General features: G+C 41.8%; 1 protein-coding gene across 2 annotated transcripts; it reads left to right on the top strand.

Moving 5' to 3' along the window:
- The first annotated feature begins 2,491 nt into the window (after positions 1-2,491).
- LOC111225914 (homeobox protein OTX2) lies at positions 2,492-4,715 on the top strand. Of its 2 annotated transcripts, none has more exons than XM_022750959.1 (3): positions 2,492-2,593; positions 3,203-3,354; positions 4,007-4,715. In XM_022750959.1, exons 1-3 carry the CDS (start codon positions 2,497-2,499, stop codon positions 4,628-4,630), a joined length of 873 nt encoding a protein of 290 aa, XP_022606680.1. In that variant the 5' UTR covers positions 2,492-2,496; the 3' UTR covers positions 4,631-4,715. The 2 variants fall into 2 exon arrangements, with proteins under 2 accessions (XP_022606680.1, XP_022606679.1); XM_022750958.1 differs by having other exon boundaries at positions 2,492-2,615; positions 3,201-3,354.
- Positions 4,716-24,676: the final 19,961 nt, after the last annotated feature.

Raw genomic sequence — 24,676 nt, 5'->3', positions numbered from 1 at the left:
ACCAAGTAGACAAAGAACTTTACACTCGTCGATACCAGGGTAAGTTTAGCGTTCACTATTATTATTATTATTTTTTTTATTATTATCATTTTATTATTATCATTATTATTATTATTATTATTATTACTCAGTATCGAAATAATCAATCGCATTAAAGTCAAATAAATCGAAAATTAGAAGTTTATAGGAAATTACACCTGTAATAAAGTCCCATTTAAAAAGCTTACAATATCATACTGTTTAAAATAGTGAGGAAAACGTGTGACCATGTCACTGCTGCTGAATTAAAAGCCACAGAGACTCAGAGAAACAGCAGTGAGAAGCTTTAGGCTGTTCAGTGACATCAAACTGCAGATGGAGGGTAAAGCGTCTTAAACTCAGCCTGTTTTACGGAGACAATAAGTGTGTGTCTCTTCACCAAACCCTCTCACACCGACATGAATCTGAAAGAGCTAAATGATGTAAATGCACATATAAAGACAATGGTAATTACAGAAGCAAACTGATGAAGTTACATCATGATGGTCTGGTGGAAACGAAGGCTGATTCAAAGCTAAATTCAAGATTCTCTGACATTATTATTATTAGTATTATTATTATTATTATTATTATTGTTATTATTGCCTTTTTCACAACTGTAGGATTCCAGGAGGTCACGTTTGACCAGTTTCAAACCTCTCACTGACTGAAGCCAGAACCCGCAACCCAGTTCACCGACTCCACGTTCAGTCGGTGAAGTTTCAGTCTAAAACGAAGCCTCATATTTTCACACAGACTTCTCCTCGGTGTAAATTTACTAACGAAATAACAGCCAGTGCAACACAAAGGGATAAATGTGGAGGCGTGAACCTGAAAGCTGCACTGGCATAAAGACAGAACATTTAGGCCTGCTATGGAAAAAATGTTTGGGGGCCTTTTCTCTCTGCTGGGTCTCCTCTGCTTCCAGGGATGAATAATTTAGAGGACAATAAACCAACACGTCATATTTAATATATATTTACTGTGTTTTAGTGACAGATTGTGTTCAAGCTCTAAATTGGGAGTTTAGCTCGATTAAATTTGCATGTAAGAATTTAATTTCTCCCCTGGAGTTTAATTTTTTTTTCTGCAAACTGCTGATGATTATTCAAGTCAGACTAAAATATATATTTATATATGTAATATGGCTGCAATTCACTCACGTCAATGTGCACATTATTGAAGCGAGAATCGCGTTTGATTTGCAGCATCATTTTTGAGAAGCCTGAAGCACTTTGGACTTTGTCGATACCAAACTGCAGCTCCAGCTACATGCCACTCGGATTATCTCGTTAATTCATCAACAGAAAAAAAAAATAGTTTATCATAATCAATTCTTGGACAGGGTAATAATTATTGAGCGGGTGTGTGCAACTGTTAGACGGGTGTGTTTTAAGTGTGACAGATTGGGATGAGGGGGTTCAAACCGTTGGATATTGAAAAAAAAAAAATGCAACTAATCAAGACGCACAGTGGGAATAACGGGTGAGTGTCACTGAGGTTGAAGTGACAGCAATCACACATTTACCAATCAGCACGTGTGTTTCTGTTTAAAGAACTAAAAAAACAATTACACGTCAGCATGTGTTATTCTTTATGGAATGAAAGTTTTATCTGCATCAAATAATCTCGTGTTTTGAAAATTAAATTTAAAATATTTTTTTACTCTAAATTGTCCTGAAAATCCACGTCAGTCTTCTTTTAAAAATGACAATAAAGATTTCTTAATGAAAATAGGTTTATCATCTTAATTCAGAAATGACTGAGAGATGATTATTTATGTAGATTGCTTTATATAATAATTTTCCAGAACATCAATTCAGTTGCTTATTTCACAATCCCAATGATTTTCTGTTTATATTCAAAGACCAAACTTTACATTAAAGACTTAATACATTAACTATATAAATATATATATATATATATATATATATATATAGAAAAGAAACAGAAACAAGGTGAAAATGAAGTGAAATGGCTCGTGTTCACTTTGGTAAGGGAGGTTTAATGAGTGTTATTTGTTTTTCACCTAAATTTAAAAAAAAAAGCCTGTTTCAGCACGTGGCAGTTAAAGGTTCTTGTATTTAATGTTATTGCAAACAGGAACCAGTGACTTTAATTGAACTTTCAAGTGACTTGTTGCAATTATAGTGGCTGTGCATTGCTTTCTGTTCGTAGGAGGGGGGGAGGAGGGGGGGGGGGGGGGTTAGAGAGGAGGACAGCTGGGGATGTTTTTTGAGGAGCGCCGTGTCTTTTGGAGAGGGCTCATTTAAGCGACAGCGCCGTGTAAACAGAGCCACTGCTGTATCTCTTTAGCAAGGTGCATTTTGATCGATGTCTTCTTTTTCTTTCTCATTTTTGGAACAGGTGTCCTGTCTCACACGGACCGCACGGCGAACAGAGGACACCCAGTGCACCTCGGGAGCTCCATCAATTTTCAAAATTTTCTCCAACTTCAGCCCTCAAACGAATATTAGCATGATGTCGTATCTAAAGCAACCACCTTACACAGTCAATGGCCTCAGCTTAACTACTTCCGGAATGGACCTTTTGCATCCATCAGTGGGCTATCCAGGTGGGTTTAAACTTTGTGAAGAATAAATGAGGAGCACTGGCAGAACATTGATGGCTTGAGGCTAAAAGCAAAATGGAGTGGGTGTGTTAGAGTGTGTTACAGCACCTATTTCAAGCTTTTTAAATCTAATAATGATTTCTGATATTTGGGATATACAGGGAAGACAAGTCATGAATGTCAATATTTTGGTTGGTCAATCAGTCAAACACACACACACACACAAACACACACACACACACACACACACACACACAAACCAAACCTCTTGCGCGGACGCAACACAACTTAGTAAAGTAGTTCTCCTCTTGTGTGATTTTATTTTTAGATGTGTCTTCCGACTGAATCATAGGCAAATTGATTTGATTTTTCTTCAAATTGCATTAAATTTTAGGCCAATTAGACTGTAAAGTACGTGAAGTGCTACAATTTGCCGAGGGCGTTTAAGTCTCAAAGGACTCGTGCGTAAATACGCAAACAACAAAAACATATATTGGGAGTTACATATCTGCTTTTGATGACTTTTAATCTTTGTACTTGCTTTTACAAATATTTTTTTTTGATACACGAGTGAAATTTTTGATTTGATTTACGTTTTTCTTTTTCTCACAGCAACGCCACGGAAGCAGAGGAGAGAAAGGACTACTTTTACGCGCGCACAGCTGGACGTTTTGGAGGCGTTGTTCGCCAAAACTCGGTATCCGGACATATTCATGCGCGAAGAGGTGGCGCTGAAAATCAATCTACCTGAGTCCCGCGTGCAGGTGAGTTAACCAGATGATCTGCCATATTTGAAAACTTGAAGAATATCGTCACATATTTTTGGAATTAATAAAAAAATCAACCGATGCTGTGCTATTTATTTATTTGTGAACCACCGCTGCAGAAGTGGAACCTCGGTTCATTTTTTTTTTTTAAACAAATGACTTTAATTGAACAGTGTACTGAAAATTTAACAAGATTGAAAACAAACATATAGCTCGAGCTCATTTACGGGGAGATAAATATTAACAAAAATAGCTCGAATTCAACTTTTCAAAGGTCTAGTTTATATCTGCACAGCAGGAAACACTCACATTAACCCGTGACCGAAGTTGAACATTTAGTCTTCCCTAAAGCAAGAGAAGTTCTGCCAGCGGGCTGAGATCACAGTGACAGATAATTGTTTCGAGAATTTGGGCAATAAAACGAGACGGATCAGTCCAGTGGTACCAAAATACTATAACTTCATTCGAGAAAAAGTCTTTATCGCGATTGAAAACAAATGCAGCCTTTTTTGTTTTGTTTTTTTTAAATAAAGAGGATATTACTTGCGGTAGTTAAATTATTGACGTGTGTTCTGCATTTTGTTGCTTTTAAACTGTAATGAAGGGATTTTCTTTTTGACTAACATGCACCAATATGTGCTTCTTCCAGGTGTGGTTTAAGAACCGGCGGGCAAAGTGTCGCCAGCAGCAGCAGCAGCAGCAGAACGGGGGCCAGAACAAGGTGCGACCTGCCAAAAAGAAAAGTTCCCCCACCAGGGAAGTGAGCTCAGAGAGCGGGGCCAGCGGCCAGTTCACGCCCCCCACCAGCACCACCACAGTCCCCGCCATCTCGACCAGCACCGCCCCAGTGTCCATCTGGAGCCCGGCGTCCATCTCTCCGCTCTCAGACCCCCTGTCTACCTCCTCCTCCTGCATGCAGAGGTCCTACCCCATGACCTACACCCAGGCCTCAGGCTACAGCCAGGGCTACGCCGGCTCGACGTCCTACTTCGGCGGCATGGACTGCGGTTCTTACCTCACTCCCATGCACCACCAGTTGTCAGGCCCGGGCTCGACACTCAGTCCGATGAGCACGAACGCGGTCACAAGCCATCTGAACCAGTCCCCGGCGTCCCTCTCCACCCAGGGCTACGGGACGTCCGGCCTGGGCTTCAACTCCACAGCAGACTGCTTGGATTATAAGGACCAAGCGGCGTCGTGGAAGCTGAACTTCAATGCCGATTGCTTGGATTATAAGGATCAAACTTCCTCGTGGAAATTCCAGGTCCTGTGAACAGAGCAATCCGCTTGTCAAGAAAAAGTGCACAAACAGTGACGATCACATCAGACACAGTGCTGCCATCCCTCAATAAAACACATCAGACTGGTTAAAATGTGAGCCGGGCTCGGCGAGGCAGGGCTCCCGGGGGCCTCGAGTGTTTTTTTTGGCATGATGGTCTCTGGTCCTCCTAGAGGAGAGGTTTAATTTATTTTAGCACTGGCAAAGAGATTTTTTTTTTCCGTTCATTCACAGGTTGTAGCCCCTCATCCATGTCTGTCAGTGCGTGCCTCTATGCGTAAAAAACACCTGTTGAGGAAACACAGAGTGAACTCTGAGAGAAAAGAACACCTCAGCCACGGAACTAATGTTTATCCAAGGACAAAACTCAAGTTCATTCTTCTGGTGAAGTGCTCGGGATGGACAGACCTCCTTTAAGCTTCTTACACAACTTTGCCGACCTGCTGGCAGAGGGACATGAGGATGGTGTGTGGACATGGATGCACTACTTTATTTAAGAAAAAAAGTGTTTATAAGGAATCAATATGTAGTTTCTAAGAGACAATCAGTGTGTGTCTTATATAAATGGTACATATGTGTTTTTTTTTTATCTGTGCTAGCCTTCGAAACTGTGATCTGTTGTATTGTATGCAATTTGTGAGCCCCCCTCGCATCAGACTCTCTGCTGTGATTTTAATAGATTTCTAACTTTTTTGAACAACGAAAGATGCTAATGGTTAAATCACCGGCATCACAAAGAGAGACGAGACTTTCCAAGCACACGGTGGTAGTAATAATAATCAAGGGTTAGCCATACTGGAAAAGACTCTCGGCTGCTGAGAGCTCCACACTTGCTCCCCTCCATTGATCTCAACACACGGTGATTGTGGATCCTTTATTGGCTCCAAAGATGGTGTGACCTCACCGCTGAAAAGACATGAATAAAGGTCCTGTGAGCTTACTCTTTCATCAAGGAACGATCTGTGTGTGCGTGCATGTGTGTGTGTGTGTGTGTGTGTGTATGTGTGTGTGTGTGTGTGTGTTGGAGAGAGAAAATGGAGAATGAACAAAGTGACAGTCAGGCAACGTGTGCAAAAGTAACTGTGGGTATTTTTTTTTTAACCTACTTGATTTATTTTGGTTGCAGGAATATTTCCATTTATTTCCATGTTAGATATTAACTTTGAAACGAAATCATTTGGTGCCATTTTCCAAACAAAGATCTCATAACACAATAAGATGACTCAATATTTTTGAGGATATTCTAGATTTAAAAATAAATGAATAATGTTAACATTTAGCTATAGGAGGGGGATTAAGAATTACACATGGATTTAATGCGAATATATGAGTGCAGCTGTTTAACATTAGGTCAATACCGTCTTAGTGAGTAGTAAACATAAATGCTTCCTCATGCATCAACACATATCGAAGCTCATCAACTATTTCAACATGGATTCAAATCAAACTGTCTTGTAATTACAGTTTTAGAGCCAAGATACATGAACTAAAACGTCTTTAAAATATGAATCAGATCTTTTAACGAAAAACAAAACGACAAACTAATGCTGCTCAGGTGGTGTTTTTTTGTTTTGTTTTTTTTTCTTGGTTTCCGGTGGTTCAGTTCAGGCAGTCTCAACAAAGAGAGTGTGCGGTTTGAGAAAGCAGTGTTTAATCCCGGCCTCCAAGAGATGTTAATCCCAATATTTTACCGGCGGGGGTTTCTCTGGGGTGCAGGGCAGCAGTGGTCCCATTCAAAGCCCACCGCATGGGCTTACATGCCTGATCCCCAAATGTGCGCTTTAATATGAAGCCTAATAATTCATCTAACAAAAAAACAAAAAAAAACACGGTAAACACACAGAAACATTTTATTAATCTATCAAGAAACCGCTCTGATTTGTTTTAATCACAAGTCGTGTACAGGACTATATGGATCTTTAAATCCTTAGGAAAAGGAGCCTACTAGAGTAAAGAAGTTTAAAAATAATAATAATAAAATAACTGCAGTATTATCTGCTGATCATTTTTGTAGTTGAAAGTGCAGCTCATCATTTCTGTAAATACGATTCTGGGTTATAAAGAAAAAAAGGGTATCAGAGAGTAAAGAGGAGAAAAACTGTTACTGCTTAAAACAACGTTGTGTGCTGTATTTTTGAACCTGAACTCCATAATATTTATGTATAATTATTATATGGGTTATCAAGTGTGTGGATGACGTTACATATCTAAAAGAAAGGCTTTATCTAGAGGGCATCCTTCTGAAATTATTTATTTCTCCTAAGGGTAATGGAGTTGTACTGTATCTCCACTGAAGTGTTACAGCATGACATGTTACAGCTTCTAAAAATACACGTGAAGAGTCAGACGGTTAGAGCTGCTTTTAAAACACGGTGCTGTTTTTTTTATTTACCTTTGTTGCTCCAACTCTCTCTGGTCCAGCGTCACCGTCAACTTGGCGACATGAGACAAAAAAAAGAAAAGAAAAGAAAAAGAAAAAAGTCAGAGCGGCTATGGGATCTGTAATGAGTCGACATGGCTCTGCAGTGGGCTAATTGTTAGAAGTCCAACATTCAATTAGCATCCTTGACATTGCCAATAATCTCTCTTTCATTGGAGTCTCCGCTAAAGGAGCAGACTAATTAAAAGCGTTGCTTGAAATAATCGAAGCGTTAAAGAGAAGAGCGACTTTGATTCCACTCCTGCCTGGACAGAGAAATAGGTGTGTGTGTGTGTGTGTGATGTTGTTCCTGCTGTGTGTGTGTGTGTGTGTGTGTGTGTGTGTGTCTGTGTGTCTGTTTTAGGAGGTTTGCCTGTAATTTTTTTTTTTGAAAGACTTAATTATACAATAGCCCCTATCCATAACTTATTCAAGGGTGAAGCAGGAATAACTGTTCAGATCCATATATACTATATTAATTTATCACTTATAATTTATAATATTCAAGAATCAGTTATGACATCGTGCAATGCAACGCCAAGTTGAACAACACGCATATACATCGCTATGGAGATAAACAATGAAACAATTGAACTTGGAAACAATGGGCTGTGCAGAAGCCTGAATATTCATGAGGTGCGTCTCCTCTCAGTGTCAACAACTCCATCCAGGATGCTGAAGTAAAGGAGGGAGAGAAAAAAAAAGTGTCTCAGACTGCAGGGTCACTTTGAAATGTCAGCTGCAGGAACAAAAAAAAAAAAAAAAAAAAAAAAAAAAAAACGACTGAGTGCATGAAGCAATGACTGACTGACACGAGGAAGTTTGAGGAGGAGAAGATAAGAGTGGGACGGGAATCATCTAGACTCCAGCAAAAGACTTTTATCGAATTTATCTGAATAAATTCGGCTGATTGAACCAATAACAGCAGCTATTCTTGAAATGCTCATCAGACCTCCATGGAAAACAACAGCCGATACAAACTTCACAACTTAATTGTGAGTATGTTATAATGTCTACCATAGAAAGTATTCATATGGGAGATGTGGCCCCTGTACAGCCGAGTCATATAAAGATGTAACAGAGTCACCAAACTTGTCAATTTGACTCTCTAGTCTAAACATTAGACTTATACACGGCTCCGATCAGTGCTCTCTGATTCAGCCAGCATCAACTCACACACAATGGCCTCGTCCCGCTTGTTATTGTAACCTTGGAGCCTCGTGTCTTCAAAGTGCACAAGTCATGAGGAGGATTAGACATCCGGCCTCCACAATACTTCATACATACAATGAGTTTTAATCAAGACCAAAGCAGTGCTAAGGAGCATATGGGACCAACAGACGCTGCATTAATCCCTCTTGGTTTTTTGTCTAACAGCGGGCTGCTCTGCGCCCCTTGTCCCCTGGTCTGGTCGCTGTCCGGTCGGTCACAAACACGAGTTCATCCTCTGCGAGCATCGGCCTGCGCAAAGTTGGTGGTTAAGGCCGCAACGCCCGCAAAAGGAGCGAGTGATTATTCACTGGGGCCTGTGGTCTGACCAGCAGTTATGAAAATGATATGTGAGTAGGTTGAACCAGCCATCTTATTTACAAAACTAAAAAAAAAAAAAAAAAAAAAAAAAAAAAAAAATCAATAGCCAATTATCGGATGGTGTGATTATGAGAGCAAGGCTATCTCATGGTTTTCCCTGCAAAAGCCTGCAGGTGTTTTCACACTAAACGAAACAATTCACTTACTGGAACTTTAAATTAACACACAAGTGTCTGTCATGAAAAGGCAAAGAAAAGTAGTCTATCATTAAAAAAAAGAGACAGACAGACAGACAGAGAGCGATTCTAAGAAGTGCCCAGGAATGTGGGGCAGTTAAAATTGCAAAAATTAATTGATGTCTCTCAGCTCTGTCATTTGGATAGAAATTATCATAGCCAACTGCTATTAGCTCTTACAACTTGTTTAATGGTGTGCATGGTGGCTGCTTTATATATACAGTATGCATGTGTATTTATTGCTAAACATTGTAATGAAAATAAAAATAAAAGCAATAACATAATGATGTGGAAAAATGTGCCAACAACTAATAAAAAACAAAAATAAATAATTTTTTAAGCTAATCCAGCAGTATCCCCTTGAAAGTGCTTATCCAGGCTTAGTCGACATTTTCTGAAATTATTTAAGTTTGTGACATCATCAATGAATTTGATAATCTTGTCAAAGATTAAATTAAAAGGGTTTTGTATAGCCTACATAATAACAGATTTAGATGTTTTAAAAAATGAAGTCTAAAGAGATTTGAAGTAAGCGCAGTAAAAAGCATGTTATTTTAATTTCTCAGACTGCTCACACAAATCCATGGATTTACAGAGATCCAAAACTGATAATGATACTAGCAGCTTGACTAGCTGGAGGTCTGATACAGCGAAGGGCCACACATTCTTTCCATGGCAGCAAGAATCAGAGAACTAACAAGTTAACCTAAAAACAAAACTCAAACTATTTCACTGTTTCCTTCATAACCTGCAGTGATTTATTCTGTTTGTCCCACGACTGGACGACTATTTCCTGTAGGAAAACACGTCCACATGAAGGGACATGTTCACACTGTGGCAACTGTAGAGACATTATTTTTTCAGCAGGGTCTTTTGCCTACATAAGTGCTCTTTAAAAAAAAAAAAAAAAAAACTGTCTCACCAAATATGCCTAAACATTTGGCTTATGATGTTCATAAGCCCCAAAGGACACAGAGGGCTTATCAGTTCATTAGCCACTTGATGGCCTATTTCAAGTTATAGTAGGTGGGAGGAGGGCGATGGATGAGGATACAACCATCCATTACTGAGGCATATTTTGTTAAGCTATTCAGAGGGGCAGGAAAAAAAAACCTTCAAACCCATAAGAAGATTACCAGATCTCAGCATATGTTAAAAAACACATTATTACTATGCTTATGGGTCGAGTTAATACCTAGTTAGTTAAAGCTCACTTAGTTAGGACTAAAGAGGCTGTCCACTTAAAAGGATATTTTTGCTGAAGAATTTATGTTTTATTGTGATGGCTTGGGCAATGCCACCACAAATGCCATAAATCAACTTTTTTTTTGCAAATGTTAGAACAAAATTACAGATATCATTAATAAACACATGTTTCATGATCATCAGTATAAACCAAATTATTGTTTGAGACAGTAAAAACATTAAAATGGTGACATTTGGTGGTAAAGTACTAAGATTGCAGGTTTTGCATTTAATGGTCCTCGGCCATTAATAAAAATCTCTTTATGAGACAAATGGAAATATTTTCATAGTGGATTATACATCGTCCTGATGGTGACGTCGCACAGACAGCAGCACGAGTAAAGGGCTGAAATATCACATGTTTAGTTGCCCTGACTGTTGACTACGCTGAAGTCCAAGAATGGAGCCTTTTGAGTTGGAGCCTTTGGAGTTTTCATTATTATTATTATTATTATTATTATTATTATAGGTTTCTGTTCTACATACACAGCATGTAGGGCCACGACTTAAGAGACATATTCTGCCATATCACAGATCAAAATCCATAGACCTACTTAATAAATATCATTTTTGCAATGAAAATATGTCAGGAAAGAAAGCACTCCTGTTGCCAAAACAGCATTTTATTCAACTCGAAATATAAGATTTTTTTTTTTGTCAGGCTGCTGCTTCCAAGGTCAAGAATGAACCTTCAAACTGAAAATATTTCTACGTGGTTTAGTCCATAAGATGTACAATACCAGAGCGTGACGTCTGAGCCAAAGAACTGATGGACATAACTCACTGTAGCACCCATCTGAAAACCCACAGAGTCCAAGCAAAGTGAGGATTTCCAGCATCAAACGTGAGTCAGAAACAATACACTATATAATAAACTTCAGTAGTGGTATTTAACATTTACATAGTCGGCTTTTGATATTCTCCTCTGGCTTAATACTTACTTTCAACTGAAATTGGGAGAAATAGCAGGAACAACTGACATTTGACATTACATGTAAGCCATGATCAAACTCCATAGTTAATGGCCTGAAACACACCTTTTGATCACAAATAGCTTACAAATTTAATGACTTCATGGTGAACGGAGCCAATTTCTCTCCATTTTCCCAGTATTCTCACCACAGGCTGCACGGTATATCAAAAACAGCGACAGTATATCTCAAAAGAGAAAAAGTAGTGCAACAATTTCGCATTAATCCCTGGCCCCATGAATTCAGCAATGTCAATGAATTAATTCATAAAAGAAAAGCCTTCTCCAGGAGTAATTCACCATTACCGAGGACATAATAAGCCAGTGATGTCTGATTTTTCTTTAGCATTTGTTTAGACTACATTAGTACATTTGGTTCCCCTGTTTCCACTAAGCCACAACCGTAGTTACCTGTGAAAGACCCACTTCTCTCCTCCTCACCAGGCCGCTGAGCCCATGAGACTCCTCATTATAACAATTAAAACAGGTGCATATGATGAGGCCTCACTGATAATTTACACCTTTCTAACAAACACTCTATCTTCTAATCTCCTGCAAACACCGTTCTCTTGTGAGACAGCGGGCCTATAGGAAGAACAAAAAATTAATTATCTGCATCCAACAGATTAGAGCTTGGAGACCCCCCCCCCCCCCCCACACACACACACACACACACACACCCACCCTCCCAGATGGACAGCAGTTAGTTAGACTGCAGTGCAGAGAGGGAGGAAAGGCAAATCAGCTCCAGAGGCAGAATCTCTTCTTTGCTTATTTCAATATTTCATTGAGTGTTATACATCAATGAACTGTTTCAGGGTGTCATCGTGCAAAAGCTAAGCCTTTTGAATTCATGGCCCGCAAGTGTATGCCTTCGTCCAACGTGCCTTGAATACATGAAAGCAGGCGTCTCCATCACACAAGTTCAAGACATACATCAACTTCTGGAAACAGCACATCCAGGGAGCTGAGCAGCACAGAAACTTTTCATAGTGGTTAAATACTGTTCGTTCAATTAAATGTCTGAGAGAATCACTCAGAGGTGGGTTTTGTCACTGGTTATAAAAATGATCCCAACACTGTTGAGCATTAAAATACAGTGGATGTCAATGAAATGACGAAGCACAGACAGAAGGCATACAGTGAGTGGTGTCTCACTTCCACACTAAGTACACATTATATACTTATCCTCATATTATACTGCTGTGTGTCATAATGCCACTCTCAGTATGCACACTGTGTCCCCTCATGTCTTTACTATTACAATCTGAGGATCCTGATTTTGTTTTTTTTACAGAGTTGGTGCGGCTGCCATCACACACCTGCGACACAGTACCTCTATATGCCGCATTACACGTTATGATCTCCTGTCCTGATGTACATTTGTCTTAATGGTAGTGGTTTCATACAAGAGAGAAGAGTCTGAAACTATAGTAACCTACAATATCGCTGGATTTGATTTGTCAAAGCTTTCTAAAGCATGATAACGATAGAAGTGTCCCATAACAACTGTCTATCAGCAGGTGAAAATGATTGAACAGCATGTGGAGAGTCATATTCATACTCTGTGAGTCACATCAAACAAACCTATAGAGCAGCACCATGTTTGTTCCCCCATTAATCTATTCCCACAAACATCTGATAATCCAAAAAGATGTCTCCCTTCTGTATTGGTCTCTTTAAAATCAGAAAATAACTTTTTGCTTAAATTTACCACTGACAGAGATGCAACACAACACACGACACAGTGCCTGAGAACACAACATGGTACGAGGCCATGAAGAGAGCCTCACATGTTATCGCACAGATGAGGTTCTGGTTTGAAAACAGAACCATCTGCATGAACACACAAACACAGCAACAGTTGCCTGTTGCAGAGATGATGCTCCCGGGCCTGAGAACCACAATGGCCATTAGGCAGAGACAAAAACTTGCCTCTCCTGCTGATGGCCAAACATTTAATATGGCTTAAGGGTTAACAATCTCCTCTAAGTGAAATCTTCCAGGGATAGTCAAATCTCTCTCTTTCTCCTTAGACGGCTAATTTGACAGTTTCAAAATCCCTCTATCCTCCATCATCTGATCAATTTTACCTCTCTTAATCCCCCTTTCCCCCCTCCACCTGTTAGTCTGGCTTTGCATGCGTGTCTCCCTCTCTCCTGAGAGCATATGGAGCAGTGGCTGACCCAGGGAGTCGTTGAGTGTGGGGACAGATGCAGCCTCTTCTCTCCCCTCCCCCTAACACCCCCCCCCCTCCCCGCCCCCCCGTCCACCCGCCACAACCAGCCCTTCCCTTCCCTCCTATCCACCTGTTTGGGTCACAGACCAGGGGGATGAGTGGCTGTGCGCGTGCCACACCAGCGGCTTGGCCACTGCTTTGTTATCCCACCCAAGACAAAAGGGTATTTAGGGAGGCCGGCTGCCTGCCCAAGGGGAACACAATGCCATGAGGCTGGCAGGCCTGTAGACTTGGGGCCGCCGATCACGTGCCCGCTTTATATGAAAGAGCGTCAGGGGGCATCTGTTGTGTGTGTGTGTGTGTGTGTGTGTGTGTGTGTGTGTGTGTGTGTGCGCGTGTGTCTCACCTGAGATATTATGCCAGACGAAGTGGCAGGAAACAAAGAAAATGACGTACGTGTGTGTGTTATGCATGTTTGTGCGAGAGAGGCAGCGGGGGGTACTTAACAACAATTGCATCCATTATAATTAAATGAGGTCTACACTTGAATACATTGTGGTCTAACCAATAACAGGTCAACTTCTGCTGCTAATTGAAATTCATACTGGACTACTTACACACTTTTATTTCATAATGTATGAATTTATCTGATTTTAAAATGCAAGAAAAATGCTACTTTATGACAATCAGTATTCAAGTGCAATATAATGAACAACAGTGTAACAGCTCAATCAAGGCCAAAATAAAAAATCCATAAAAATCCCTTAAGTACTCTAGAAAAAATTTAACATTCTATAAGCTTTCTTACAAAGAAGGTCGAAGACATTTGACCACATTTCGTCTCGGTCAGCACTTGCTACAGTCTCTGCTCACACATATCGGTTCACAGATCAATAAAACTGACCAGTTCAAGCAAGCAATGATTAGCTGCTCCCATCAGACTCCTAGTTCCCCACTGACTGTGCTGCTGTGTGATTTATGAACTCCAGTGGAGAGCAACAGTGCAGTGACACAGCAGGGGTGTTGGGGCCAGGTCGGCAAGGTTACCAAGGTCAGGTCAAGTCGAGCCTGTCCAGGCTGTGTGGATCTTGACCTCCGGGTCAACAGGGAAAATGAAGTAACATAACACACGATTCAAACTGTGACGGGCAACAAGGACGGTGGCTGGTGGTCTCTTAAAACCATGATGTCTTCTCATCTTGTTTCTGGCTTTAAACATCTCACGTGTTTAAGCTGAACTGACAACTTCTTCCACAAAGAGAATCTCTCTCTGTTGATCATGACAAACGTGACTAATATGAACAGAGACATACTCCTCTACCGAAATGCGACCATCACATACCTATAAAGGTATTAGACGACTTTAATCCTCCTTATAATGCTGCCACACAAGCTCTGAACCGTATGTAACAGGCTACCGGCTCTTTGTTTCAATAGCTTGCACTCCAACTTCCTATAATGACCAATGATGTGTTGATCCTGTGGAAGGAGTTTTAATTCTGACTGCATGTTCAGGAGGGCATTATCACATGACCACAGATGCACCATCTTATTTAATGTTTGACAAAGGGACGATCAGTAGATTTGTGTTAAAAAAAAAACATGTCTGAATGTTTCCTGTAATTACTTTTTGATTGCCTAGAGGTCCCAATTTTGTGTGTGTTGGTCTTGAATAAAGATGGTATTCCATTAAAAAAACTCCTTTTACTGCACTTATATTGTAATGTTGAAGGTTTAAAGGCAACCTGCAATCCTATTTGGTTTCTTTGGATCTCTATTAAATAAAGATTGCTTTAAAATCTAAATCAGTTTATTAAACCAGTCAAAGCTGACATGGAAAAATCAGTGTACAAAATAAAGTTGAACTGGTTTTTAAAGCATCTTTTGTGAGTGTTCTAACATTTAAGTTATACAGAAATGTGGTGCTCCTGTTATTTTGTCCACTCCTTGTATGCCTACATCTAAAAAAATATTTATTCATGTGTATGGTTTGTGTAGTCTAGACAATGTTACATCATTCTGGCAGGGGTGTTTGTATGTTATTGTGTCTATTGTGGCTTACTACAGCGTGTCATGCTCTCTCGACAGGCACGGTTACACATGGCTTGTGGCGCCCTGACCTACAACTCCCCCTCTTGTTTGTCAGCGGTTGTTTGGCCTACTTTCATAAAGACAAACACAGCCATTTGTTTTGTTTTGCATTTCCATGAAAATGGAATAAACAAATGTTAGTGAGGGGGGCGGGGGGCAGTTGGAGCAGGTTTTTTTTGTTTTTTTTTGTTTTTTTTAAATGGGGCGGTATATGGCCGAGTAGAACAACATCTAAGCACATAATAAATGGTTATTCTAGAAAAGTTATAAAAACACAAACAATAGCAAAAATATGTGAGAACATATAAGAACGAGTCGCCAACAACATGCCACCTAAAATTAAACTGTAAATTTAGGAAAGTTAACCACTATAGAATAAAATAAAGCTCTGACTAATTAAATACAAACATCTCTCTAAACATTTGTCAAAAAATCCACAAGAAAAAAATAGCTTAACATATCATTATTTTTTTTATCTCAATAGGTCCCTGACCTTCTGGACTGCAACTGAACTGTGAGTCTCAAGGCCAGCAGACCTGAATCAGCCCCTCCCTCCCCTCCTCTCTCACTCCATGGACAGTAAGGATGCTACAGTTCGTTAATGAGTCTGCTCCATAGCTCTTTAAGAGTCCTTAATTAGTGGCACACTGGCACTGGCAGGCCACAGACTGGGAGGGGCATGCTGGGAAGAGGGGGATGCACACTGGGGGAGGGGCATGAAGTCCACAAGCCCACTTTTATAAAAAATTGATGTTTTCAAAAAAGTCAAAAGGGACATCTAAGGATATCTACTCTGAATTATCAGTCCACCAAAGTGATTCAGAGAAAAATCAATTGTTTTGACACAAGGAACTTGATCAAACAAAATTGATTAGGTCTTTGAAAGGGTGTGACATGGATAGCACTCCGAGGCTAGGCAATGTACTGTAGCAAACACGTGTGATTGAAAAGCTTTAAATGGGTGTCAAACAAGCAGGGACATAATGTTTGACTTAAATTATCAGGACTCCCACAGGAGGCTTCTGGGACCGCTCCCCAGAGCCGGGTGTGTGTGTGGAATACAAACAGGGGATTCACCAGTGACCAGTGGGTCAGCGCTGGAAGAGGGACGGGTGCTGGTTGCTCCTGTGGGACTTGGCCACATTCCTACAGCAGATTTTTTAATTTGCTGGACATGACCGCGCACCCCCACCCCCCAGATACCACTTCTAACATACAGCCACAGTCGCTTTGAGTGTGTGTGTTTGCAGGGCAGGTTGAAGGGGGGGGGGGGGGTTGTAGGGTCCCAGATGGGTTAATGGGGAGTTTAGCATCAGGATTACAATGCAACAGTGTGGCTATGGATTGAGTAGTGATTACCCCAAGCTCACACTGGCTACGCCCTTCTACTGCTCACCAACTCTACCGCTGGGTGTGGTAGCATGTACAAATAAGACACTTTTGGACAAAATGATCACAAAAAATATTATACATTGACAGTTTGTCAAAAAATAATTAAAATCTCCAACATGTTTTTGACAGATGTAGAAAAAACAGATGTATACTACAAAACATGCATTCATCAAAAATTGAATGAAATAAACAGTGCTGTCCTAAAATCTCAAACTATCATTATGAGTCGCTGAGTCTATATAAGTGATAAAAAACATGCGCTGTCTCTTATGTTCATAATTGGTAATTGTGATGAAAATGAAGATGTTTAGTTATATTAATGATGTTCCTTCTCCTAGGTGTGTTTAGGCCAAAAGGGAGTCTTTGTGTTTTTTCAGCTCTTCTGTGCTCCATCCTTCTCCCTTATCCATCACCTCTCTCAGCCAGGAACACTCCACCAGGGTGCTAGACTAATCTGTTTGTCAAACGCGTGTCTTGTCTCTGCACCCTACGTACCGTCCACCGTCCACACACACAACCACCCACACAAACACACACTCCCGCACCCCCACATCCCTCCTTCTCTCCCTCCCCAGCTGCTGGCCATCACAGGTCCAGCCCCAGCACCACCAGCCAGCCCAGTGAGATTGAAATGTTAAGGGCAGGGACAACAGCTCCACTAATTAAATTCCCCAGGTTAATCCCTGCCGATCCCTTCATCGCACTCTCCAACCAGGCCCTGCAAGGAGATACGGGGCAGAGACCGGGGGAACAACAAACAAACATTCAGCATTAACAATGGGCACAAACAAAAAAAAAATCTAAACAAAAAGGGGAGGCTGGATGTGACAATGAAAAGACTGAGTCGCTGCACAGGGTGGGGGTGTTTTCAACAAGCAAATATGTGGACAAACTGTGAGGCAGGACACACAAACATCACCGGACAAACGTGCAGATTAATGCAAAGAAACTCGTGGTGCATCATCTTCACCCTATATCTTGCTTTAGATGATATGAAATCATTTTTAGAAAAAAAAAAGTAAAGCTGCAGCTGATTAAAGGCTTTTCTGAAACTATATATTAAAGCTAACCAACAACTCCGTGGTCGACAGCCTACCATGTGCCCTCACATTCCCAGGACTGTGTGGTGACCAAGTGCTCATCAGCACCAGGCTCAGACCTGTCATCATCTCAGCGTGTACAGTGACCTTATGTCTGACCCTGTGCCACTGTACTACAGAGGACAGCTGACACGCTGACCAACTACTAGCAAACTATGTGACCTTGGCAGCATCACAAGAGGCGATGCATTCCACCTCCTCACCGTATCACACAAGCAGGGCGCAGATATTACTTTGAAACTGGTCTGAGAAAAAAAACAACCCAGTTTTTTTTTTTTTTATAGAGGCTTTTATTCTAAAAGAAACCATGAATTGGCCATAAAATCATCTTCCAAAGCAAAAGACATTACATTACTTTCTCGCTACTTCTGGGGCGCAAGAAGATATCAACAAACTTGTTGAGCAAGTTTTTCTACCTTTGTAAATGTCAACACATTGTTATGTGTTAAAACACCTACATGTTCTGTTACTATGCTGAAAAATAATGACAAAGCTAAATGCTTGCCACAAGTTTTATACATCCGAGTTCTAATATTCACAGACGATGCTTGATCATAAAAACAGCACTGGAGGGAAAATGTATTATTGTAACAACTGATGTTGGGTAGTGGATGGATGCGGTGGGTGCAGGGAAGTAGATTTAAAAGGAAATGAAAAGAGCAGGTGCTTTTGTACATAGTGGGTGTGGTGTTGAGGAAGATGCGGGCGTATTACACAGTGTGGGCGTGCTGCGTCACACACACCACGCGCCTGCGTTGTGGCTTCGCTCAGAGGTGTAATGCCTGATTAGGGGATTACAGGAAAGTGCTTCTTTGCAGTTCTGTGAGAAACAATTATTAACATGTTGGTGTCTCTAATCCTGGATAAACACAGCTTTTCAAGAACAACAGCGAGTCTTTCTTCCCCCCTTTTTTTAAAAAATCCGTGTTTAAACCCCGTAGTCACTTGAACTCCAAAGCCTAACTAATACCAGCAGAGGAGACAGGCCAGTCGTGTGGAACACTGTCATTACAGAGGTTGTGCACTTGGTGGAAGACATTGCTGGCCAGCAGGCCTTCACATCAGAGGGGAAATCCAAATTTAGCTTGGGGAGAGAAAATCATTGTGTTGAGCACTGCTTGTTGAAAGGGCATTAGACTGAAACATGTTCACAGCCTGTAATCTTTTATTTGTTTGTACACTTGTCTCGTGTAATCTGCTTTCTAGTAATACAGAGACGATTTCCTAAGTCATGCTGGGGAACCAGTGGATAATATATCCAGGTGGGGTAGTAGCACAAAGACTTGACACTGCATACTACTGAATTTTAACATGTAGACAGATCTGTTAATTGTTTAAGGTGTGGGACTTGAAGCATGGCAATGTCAATTAGTCCCTTGCTTGATTAGTTTCAATTACTTTTTTACATATAAGAAGCCGCATAGCCTCTTTGGATTATTGTAGGGCTTTTACACACCTGTTCACTTTATTACAAAACGAATAATAATAGCTAAGCTGAAATGGTATCAGGCAACAACTAGTTAACATAGTAAATATCAGACCTTCTACTGACATTAAAATCCTAGTTTATGCCCCTGTAACCGCAGGCAAACGGTCATCAAACCAAACAAATTTCTTTCAGGAATCAATGAAAGTACGTATAAATAAACAAAAGAAAGAAATGCAACTCTAGTGATTCATGAACCACATGTGAGACTATTTAGTGCCAGTTTTGTGCGATGAAAGTCAAGCAGGAAGCAATCAGCACACTGCTGATGCCCAAGCCACCAATCTACCCGCACACACACATACCTGCACACACCTTAACACACACTTTATCATTTCAGTGTTGCCTGTGGCTCTGAAATACAGCACATCAAAACAACCTGCAAGTTTCATTTCCGATACCCTTGAACCTGCTGACTGGCCATATTGTCCACTAGCTGGAACTTTGAAGAGTACCTCATCTCAATCGTCTCTCCTGCTGCCACTGTGTGGTCCTGAGAAGATATGACGGACGATACCTGCACTAACGTGGCTGTTCTGAACAAATGTGTCTCATTTAGTTACCCAGCCACCCATTGATTATTTCCTATATTAATACCGATATGATTTGGTTGTGTATGATATTATTTAAATGCAAAAAAAGGTTTTCTTTTTTTTTTTCAAATATTGGGTACAACTTATTTAGAATGTGTTGTGATCGTGTCAGCACTGTTTTATTGACTTCTGAGCAAGTGGAGAAGCCTACCAGTGAGTATCACCCTGGTTCCAGTCGACTTGTTTCCACAGAAGAAGGGGGCAGGGTGAATGCAGTCCTAAAGGTGCTGGTGCGCGATGTTGAGGATGTGTTGTGCCCATCTGGCAGGGCAGGGTTTAGCCCTAATCCCAGAGCCCCTCGGCAGGGGAGCCCCAGACTGTTGATCACCGCCCCCCTGCTGGCTCCACCAAACTCCTGACCTCCTCAGCACACATACAAACAGACCCCTGCCACAAGAAAACACAAACATCTGCACATAAACTGCAGACTGCTATGAAAATTTTGCGTTTGAGGCCTTCATATTCCACTAACCTTCTCTTATCATTCTAGGTGTATGTCAATACTGGGTGAAGAGTTTTTTTTCATGTGCATTAGAGACATACAGGCATAGGTAGCGCCAGTGCACAAACACAAACAGACACTATGAAAGACAAGAAGGAAGTATGACCCCGAACAACACAGAAACATATCCACACACATGCAGAGGGCGCAGACTTGTTTTTGTGAGGCAATATGGAATAACACATTTATCACACACACAAGTAGAGACCGAGTAAATATACACACACATAATTACAAAAACATAGACAGATAGGCAAACACACAAAGACACCCAGAAGCAGTCACCCAGCCATACACACCACACACCTAACCACCGATAATCCCCTAGACACAGGAACACACACACTCACACACAAACACACTCACAGAGCATCATTATGTTTATCACTGTGAACCAGCCCACCGACACCCATCACTCTAATTCCATTTGTCTGTTTAGATTCGTTTTGCTTTAATCCTCCCTTGTTTGTGCACATCTGCAAGCACTGCAATAGTACAGACACAGCGAGATGAGAGGGAGAGAGAGACAGACAGAAAGAGACAGAAAGACAGAGAGAGGGAAAGAGAGAGAAAGAGAGAGAGAGAGAGAGAGAGAGAGAGAGAGAGAGAGAGAGAGGGAGCTCACAGGGTGCACTCTCCCTCCTGACATCCTGGTCCCTGTAGCTCCAGCAGAAGGGGCAGACAAGCGTATCTCCTTGCCCAGGGAGAAGCTCCCTGTCCCAGCCACGGAGCCGCCGCCAGGCCCGCAGGCCCCTGTAATCACTGCAAACAGTCAAACATCCAGTCACACAGGCTCTTACACCAACACAACATTACAGGCTTTTTACACAGTATTACACCACATCTTATTATCCCATTCAAGTCCCTCTATTAGCTCAATTGGATGGTGGGATTTTCATTTGTAAATTGGGGGATTTTAGATTAGCTTGTCTGTCAGCGATGAAATGCCCCCTGAGACTGTGAATTATGTGACCAATCACATATGAATCAATGCTTACACATGCCGTACTGCATGAATGGATGGTGTCAGGAAGAAGAAATGAAACAACTTTAACCTAGATTATGTACTCTATATATGCTGGATCACAGATTTTTATCAATGTAGGCAGCACAGCTGTACGGCTGCATGGTCAGATTAGATCCACCATAGTCTTTAGCTGTACTTAGGATGCTAAATAAAGGCATGTGAATCAGCCTTAATGAGTCAACAAAACGTGAATGAGACCATTTCCTATTGGCTGACAATAAGCAGTGTTAGCTTTTATACAGCATATACTATTCAGGTCTAATAGAGAATTATTAAAGAGATAAATATTAGCCGCTATACACACCTAGCAGCAACATTATGCAGAACTGACGCCGGTTGGTTGAAAGGAGGCGAATGAATTACCCCTCTTCCTCCCCAGGCCTTCCATTCAGACACGGAGAGAGAGAGAGAGAGAGGGAGGAGAGAGAGGAAAAAAGGCACCCCGAGCTAGTCAAGAGACCCGGCAAATTATGAAAATGCCTCTCTGTGTCCTAAATGGAGGCCGAGCTCTTTAATGTGGCACAAAATTAGAACCTGGGGGAGGAAGTGTGGCCTGCTTGATTGGCGAAACCCCTCCTGGCCCACTACCCTCCTTCCCTTCTCCTCCACCCCCCCCACCCCCCCTCTCTCAAAGCATACAGAGATATTATCCTGTGCCTGGTGGCGCTTTCTTGTATTGGGGAAACTGAAGGACCCCAGAGAGAGCCCAGGGGCGTCCATAAAGGTGCCTAATTTGTCAGTTTACTCCTCAATTATTTAAATAGATCTAAGAAGGGAGCGGAGAATAGGGCTTTTTCTGCCTCTTCGCAGTCAAAGCAGAGAGAGACCTTTCTCCACGGTAGCCATTTTCAATTACGCTCTGCACTGCTGTCTTTGATATACAGAAGTGCCATAGTGGAGAGGGGCTGTATCAAATAAACAAATGTGTGTACACAAGATAACAACGGGAACTTGGGGATAATATTCAGTTTGCTCTGAAGAACTCAAAGTTATTTCACATTTACGAATTTACAGATTAAAACAAACTTTACAAATATGTGCGCATACAAAGCACGGAGATGCACGGTGATGCATTTTCATGCACATTAACTAATATTTCACACATGCAAACACACATACACATGAATTTACACATGTCAGTGAGGATTAAGGTGAGGTTTGGCGAGGTGAGGCGATACAGGGGAAGGACTTATTGTCGCTCTTCCCTCTGCTCTTCCATCATTCCACACTATCAGGTTACAACCCCACCCCCCACTTTCCAATCAGCACCCCACACCCAGAAGGAGTACCAGCTTCTACTGCCTGGCAATGCCAGCTCTCAACCAGACAGACTACTGGAGGTATGCAGGGCCTGGGGCCAGAGATTACTAAGCGGTTGAAGATAGATCCTGGAAATGGAGATGTCGCATTCCCCAACCCTCTGACCTCTAATCCCTCACATATCTGCTTCCATTGTTTGGTTTGTTTTAGAGGGGTGAGGTTGTGCAGGCTAAGGAGGATGAGGATGCTGTGAAGGTGGAGGGGGTCCACACTGGGTCCTAAGGTGACCTTATCTCTCACAGGCATCTGGCGGAAGCAGGTAAAGAGCCCTCTCTACGTCTGAATGCTTTGTTGAGACCCCAGAGGAGATGAATGCTCATCTGTGCAACAACAATCACTTTCAATAAGCTCTACATCAGCAGCGATGCCAGCGCTGAGTCCAGTGGCAGTACAATAGTCTGGGTGCGCCTACAAAAGACATGAGCACCAAGACAATGGAATAGTCCGTTAAATACAGGAAAGACACTTGCAAACAGCAAAAACACTCTGTCCATTTAGACACAATAGACACAAAGCATCCCAAATACAAACATGAACACAATGAAGGTTACACTACAAACACCTGTACAAATAAACTGAGTCAACCTGCAAACATACTGTACCTGCACTGGAGACATACAAACAGTGGCTACCACACACTGAGACACACACATCATGAGTGATAGCAAACAAAAACTTGAGACAAGTCTGTCATGTCGTCATGTCAACACAGACCGTGCTAATGGGCCTAATTCTACCCAATACACATTGATGAGTTTAAAGTTAAATATTTCATCTAGCCAAAATAACAATAGTTATTAGTTAAAGGTTTCACTTTTACCGGCAAGAGTTACCGTTTCAGACAAACCTGCAACTTTGTGCACTAGAATAACAACAATCCCAAGCTAAAAATATGTGTGGAGTTTGGCAGAAGGCACTGGCAACCTTCACAAAGATGGGTGGCACCTCGTAAACATCCTTGAAACAGGTTTCTCATGCTTAGGAAAGGGATCTGCAGGCAAAGTTTTTCAGAGTGTAAGATTCTGCAAAATCTGTGGCCAGCTCAGTATATCATGCCTCTCACACCCTCTATTCTCTTCCCAAACACTAACCAACACACCCCAGCCCTCCGCCTCCCTCCACTCCAAGCCTCCATCCAGCCAGAGAGAGGAGAGGAGATAGGCCCAGTTGCTAAAGCTGTCTTTTCAGCCCCTGCTCCCGCTCGGTCTATCTGAGATACACAGCAAGCGGAGGTGTCGCTTTTCCGCTGGCATTTCGGACAGTATCTACTTATAGACGGGAGAAAAAGAGAAAAGAAAAACAGAAGGGGTATTATCAGGGAGGGATGAGAGCAGCAAAGGCATTTTGTCTTTTTATTCCCCTCCTAAGCCCTGGGCTTTGCTCCCAATCCGATTGGTCGATACGGCCAGGGATGTAAATGAAATGCAAAGAGGAATAAGGCTGGCTTCCCATCTCCAGTGTGTGCCCCCCTAAGTCCCCCGCCCCTCTTTCTCTGTCTCACTCTGTCTTGCTCTCTGGGCTGTTTATGGTGTTGTGTTTCTGTCTCCCCATTCACAGACTTGCTGCTCTCCCTGTTTCCATCTCACCCTCCTCACTTCTAGCATCCCCCCCCCCCCTTCCTCACTCCTCTCTCGCTGCATCCCTCCCCTCTCCCTGGCTGGGCTCACAGCTCTTATCTCCTCAGACGCCCCACATTCCAGCGTTGCCGTGGCTCCCTGCCTGCATCCCTGGTCACGGCGATTCCATGGGTTCCCACAATCCTCGGCAGCTTGCTGATTTAGGGTGGGCAACTGACTCTCAGAGACAGGGGAGAGGAGAGAAACAGAGGGGTTAGGGAAAGACAGGGTGAGAGGGGATGAGAGACTGAGAGGGCGGGAGACAAGACAGGGATGACAAAGGGGAGGACAGGAAGAAAGTAAAGTAAAAATAATACAGGGGCATGAGATGTAA

The sequence above is a fragment of the Seriola dumerili genome, unplaced genomic scaffold (assembly GCF_002260705.1).
Source record: "Seriola dumerili isolate Sdu_G_001 unplaced genomic scaffold, Sdu_1.0 BDQW01000149.1, whole genome shotgun sequence".
Taxonomy (NCBI): Eukaryota; Metazoa; Chordata; class Actinopteri; order Carangiformes; family Carangidae; genus Seriola; species Seriola dumerili.
The sequence above is the reverse complement of the archived record's forward strand: the minus strand, read 5'-3'. Positions and strand labels throughout refer to the sequence as shown.

What these genes read in the sequence shown, in the direction of transcription:
- LOC111225914 (XM_022750958.1), top strand. Translation starts at nt 2,497, where the DNA reads ATGATGTCGTATCTAAAGCAACCACCTTACACAGTCAATGGCCTCAGC. An exon ending in GGGTTTAAACTTTGTGAAGA is followed by an intron (nt 2,616 to 3,200) that starts ATAAATGAGGAG and finishes TCTTTTTCTCAC; the next exon opens with AGCAACGCCACGGAAGCAGA. An exon ending in TACCTGAGTCCCGCGTGCAG is followed by an intron (nt 3,355 to 4,006) that starts GTGAGTTAACCA and finishes TGCTTCTTCCAG; the next exon opens with GTGTGGTTTAAGAACCGGCG.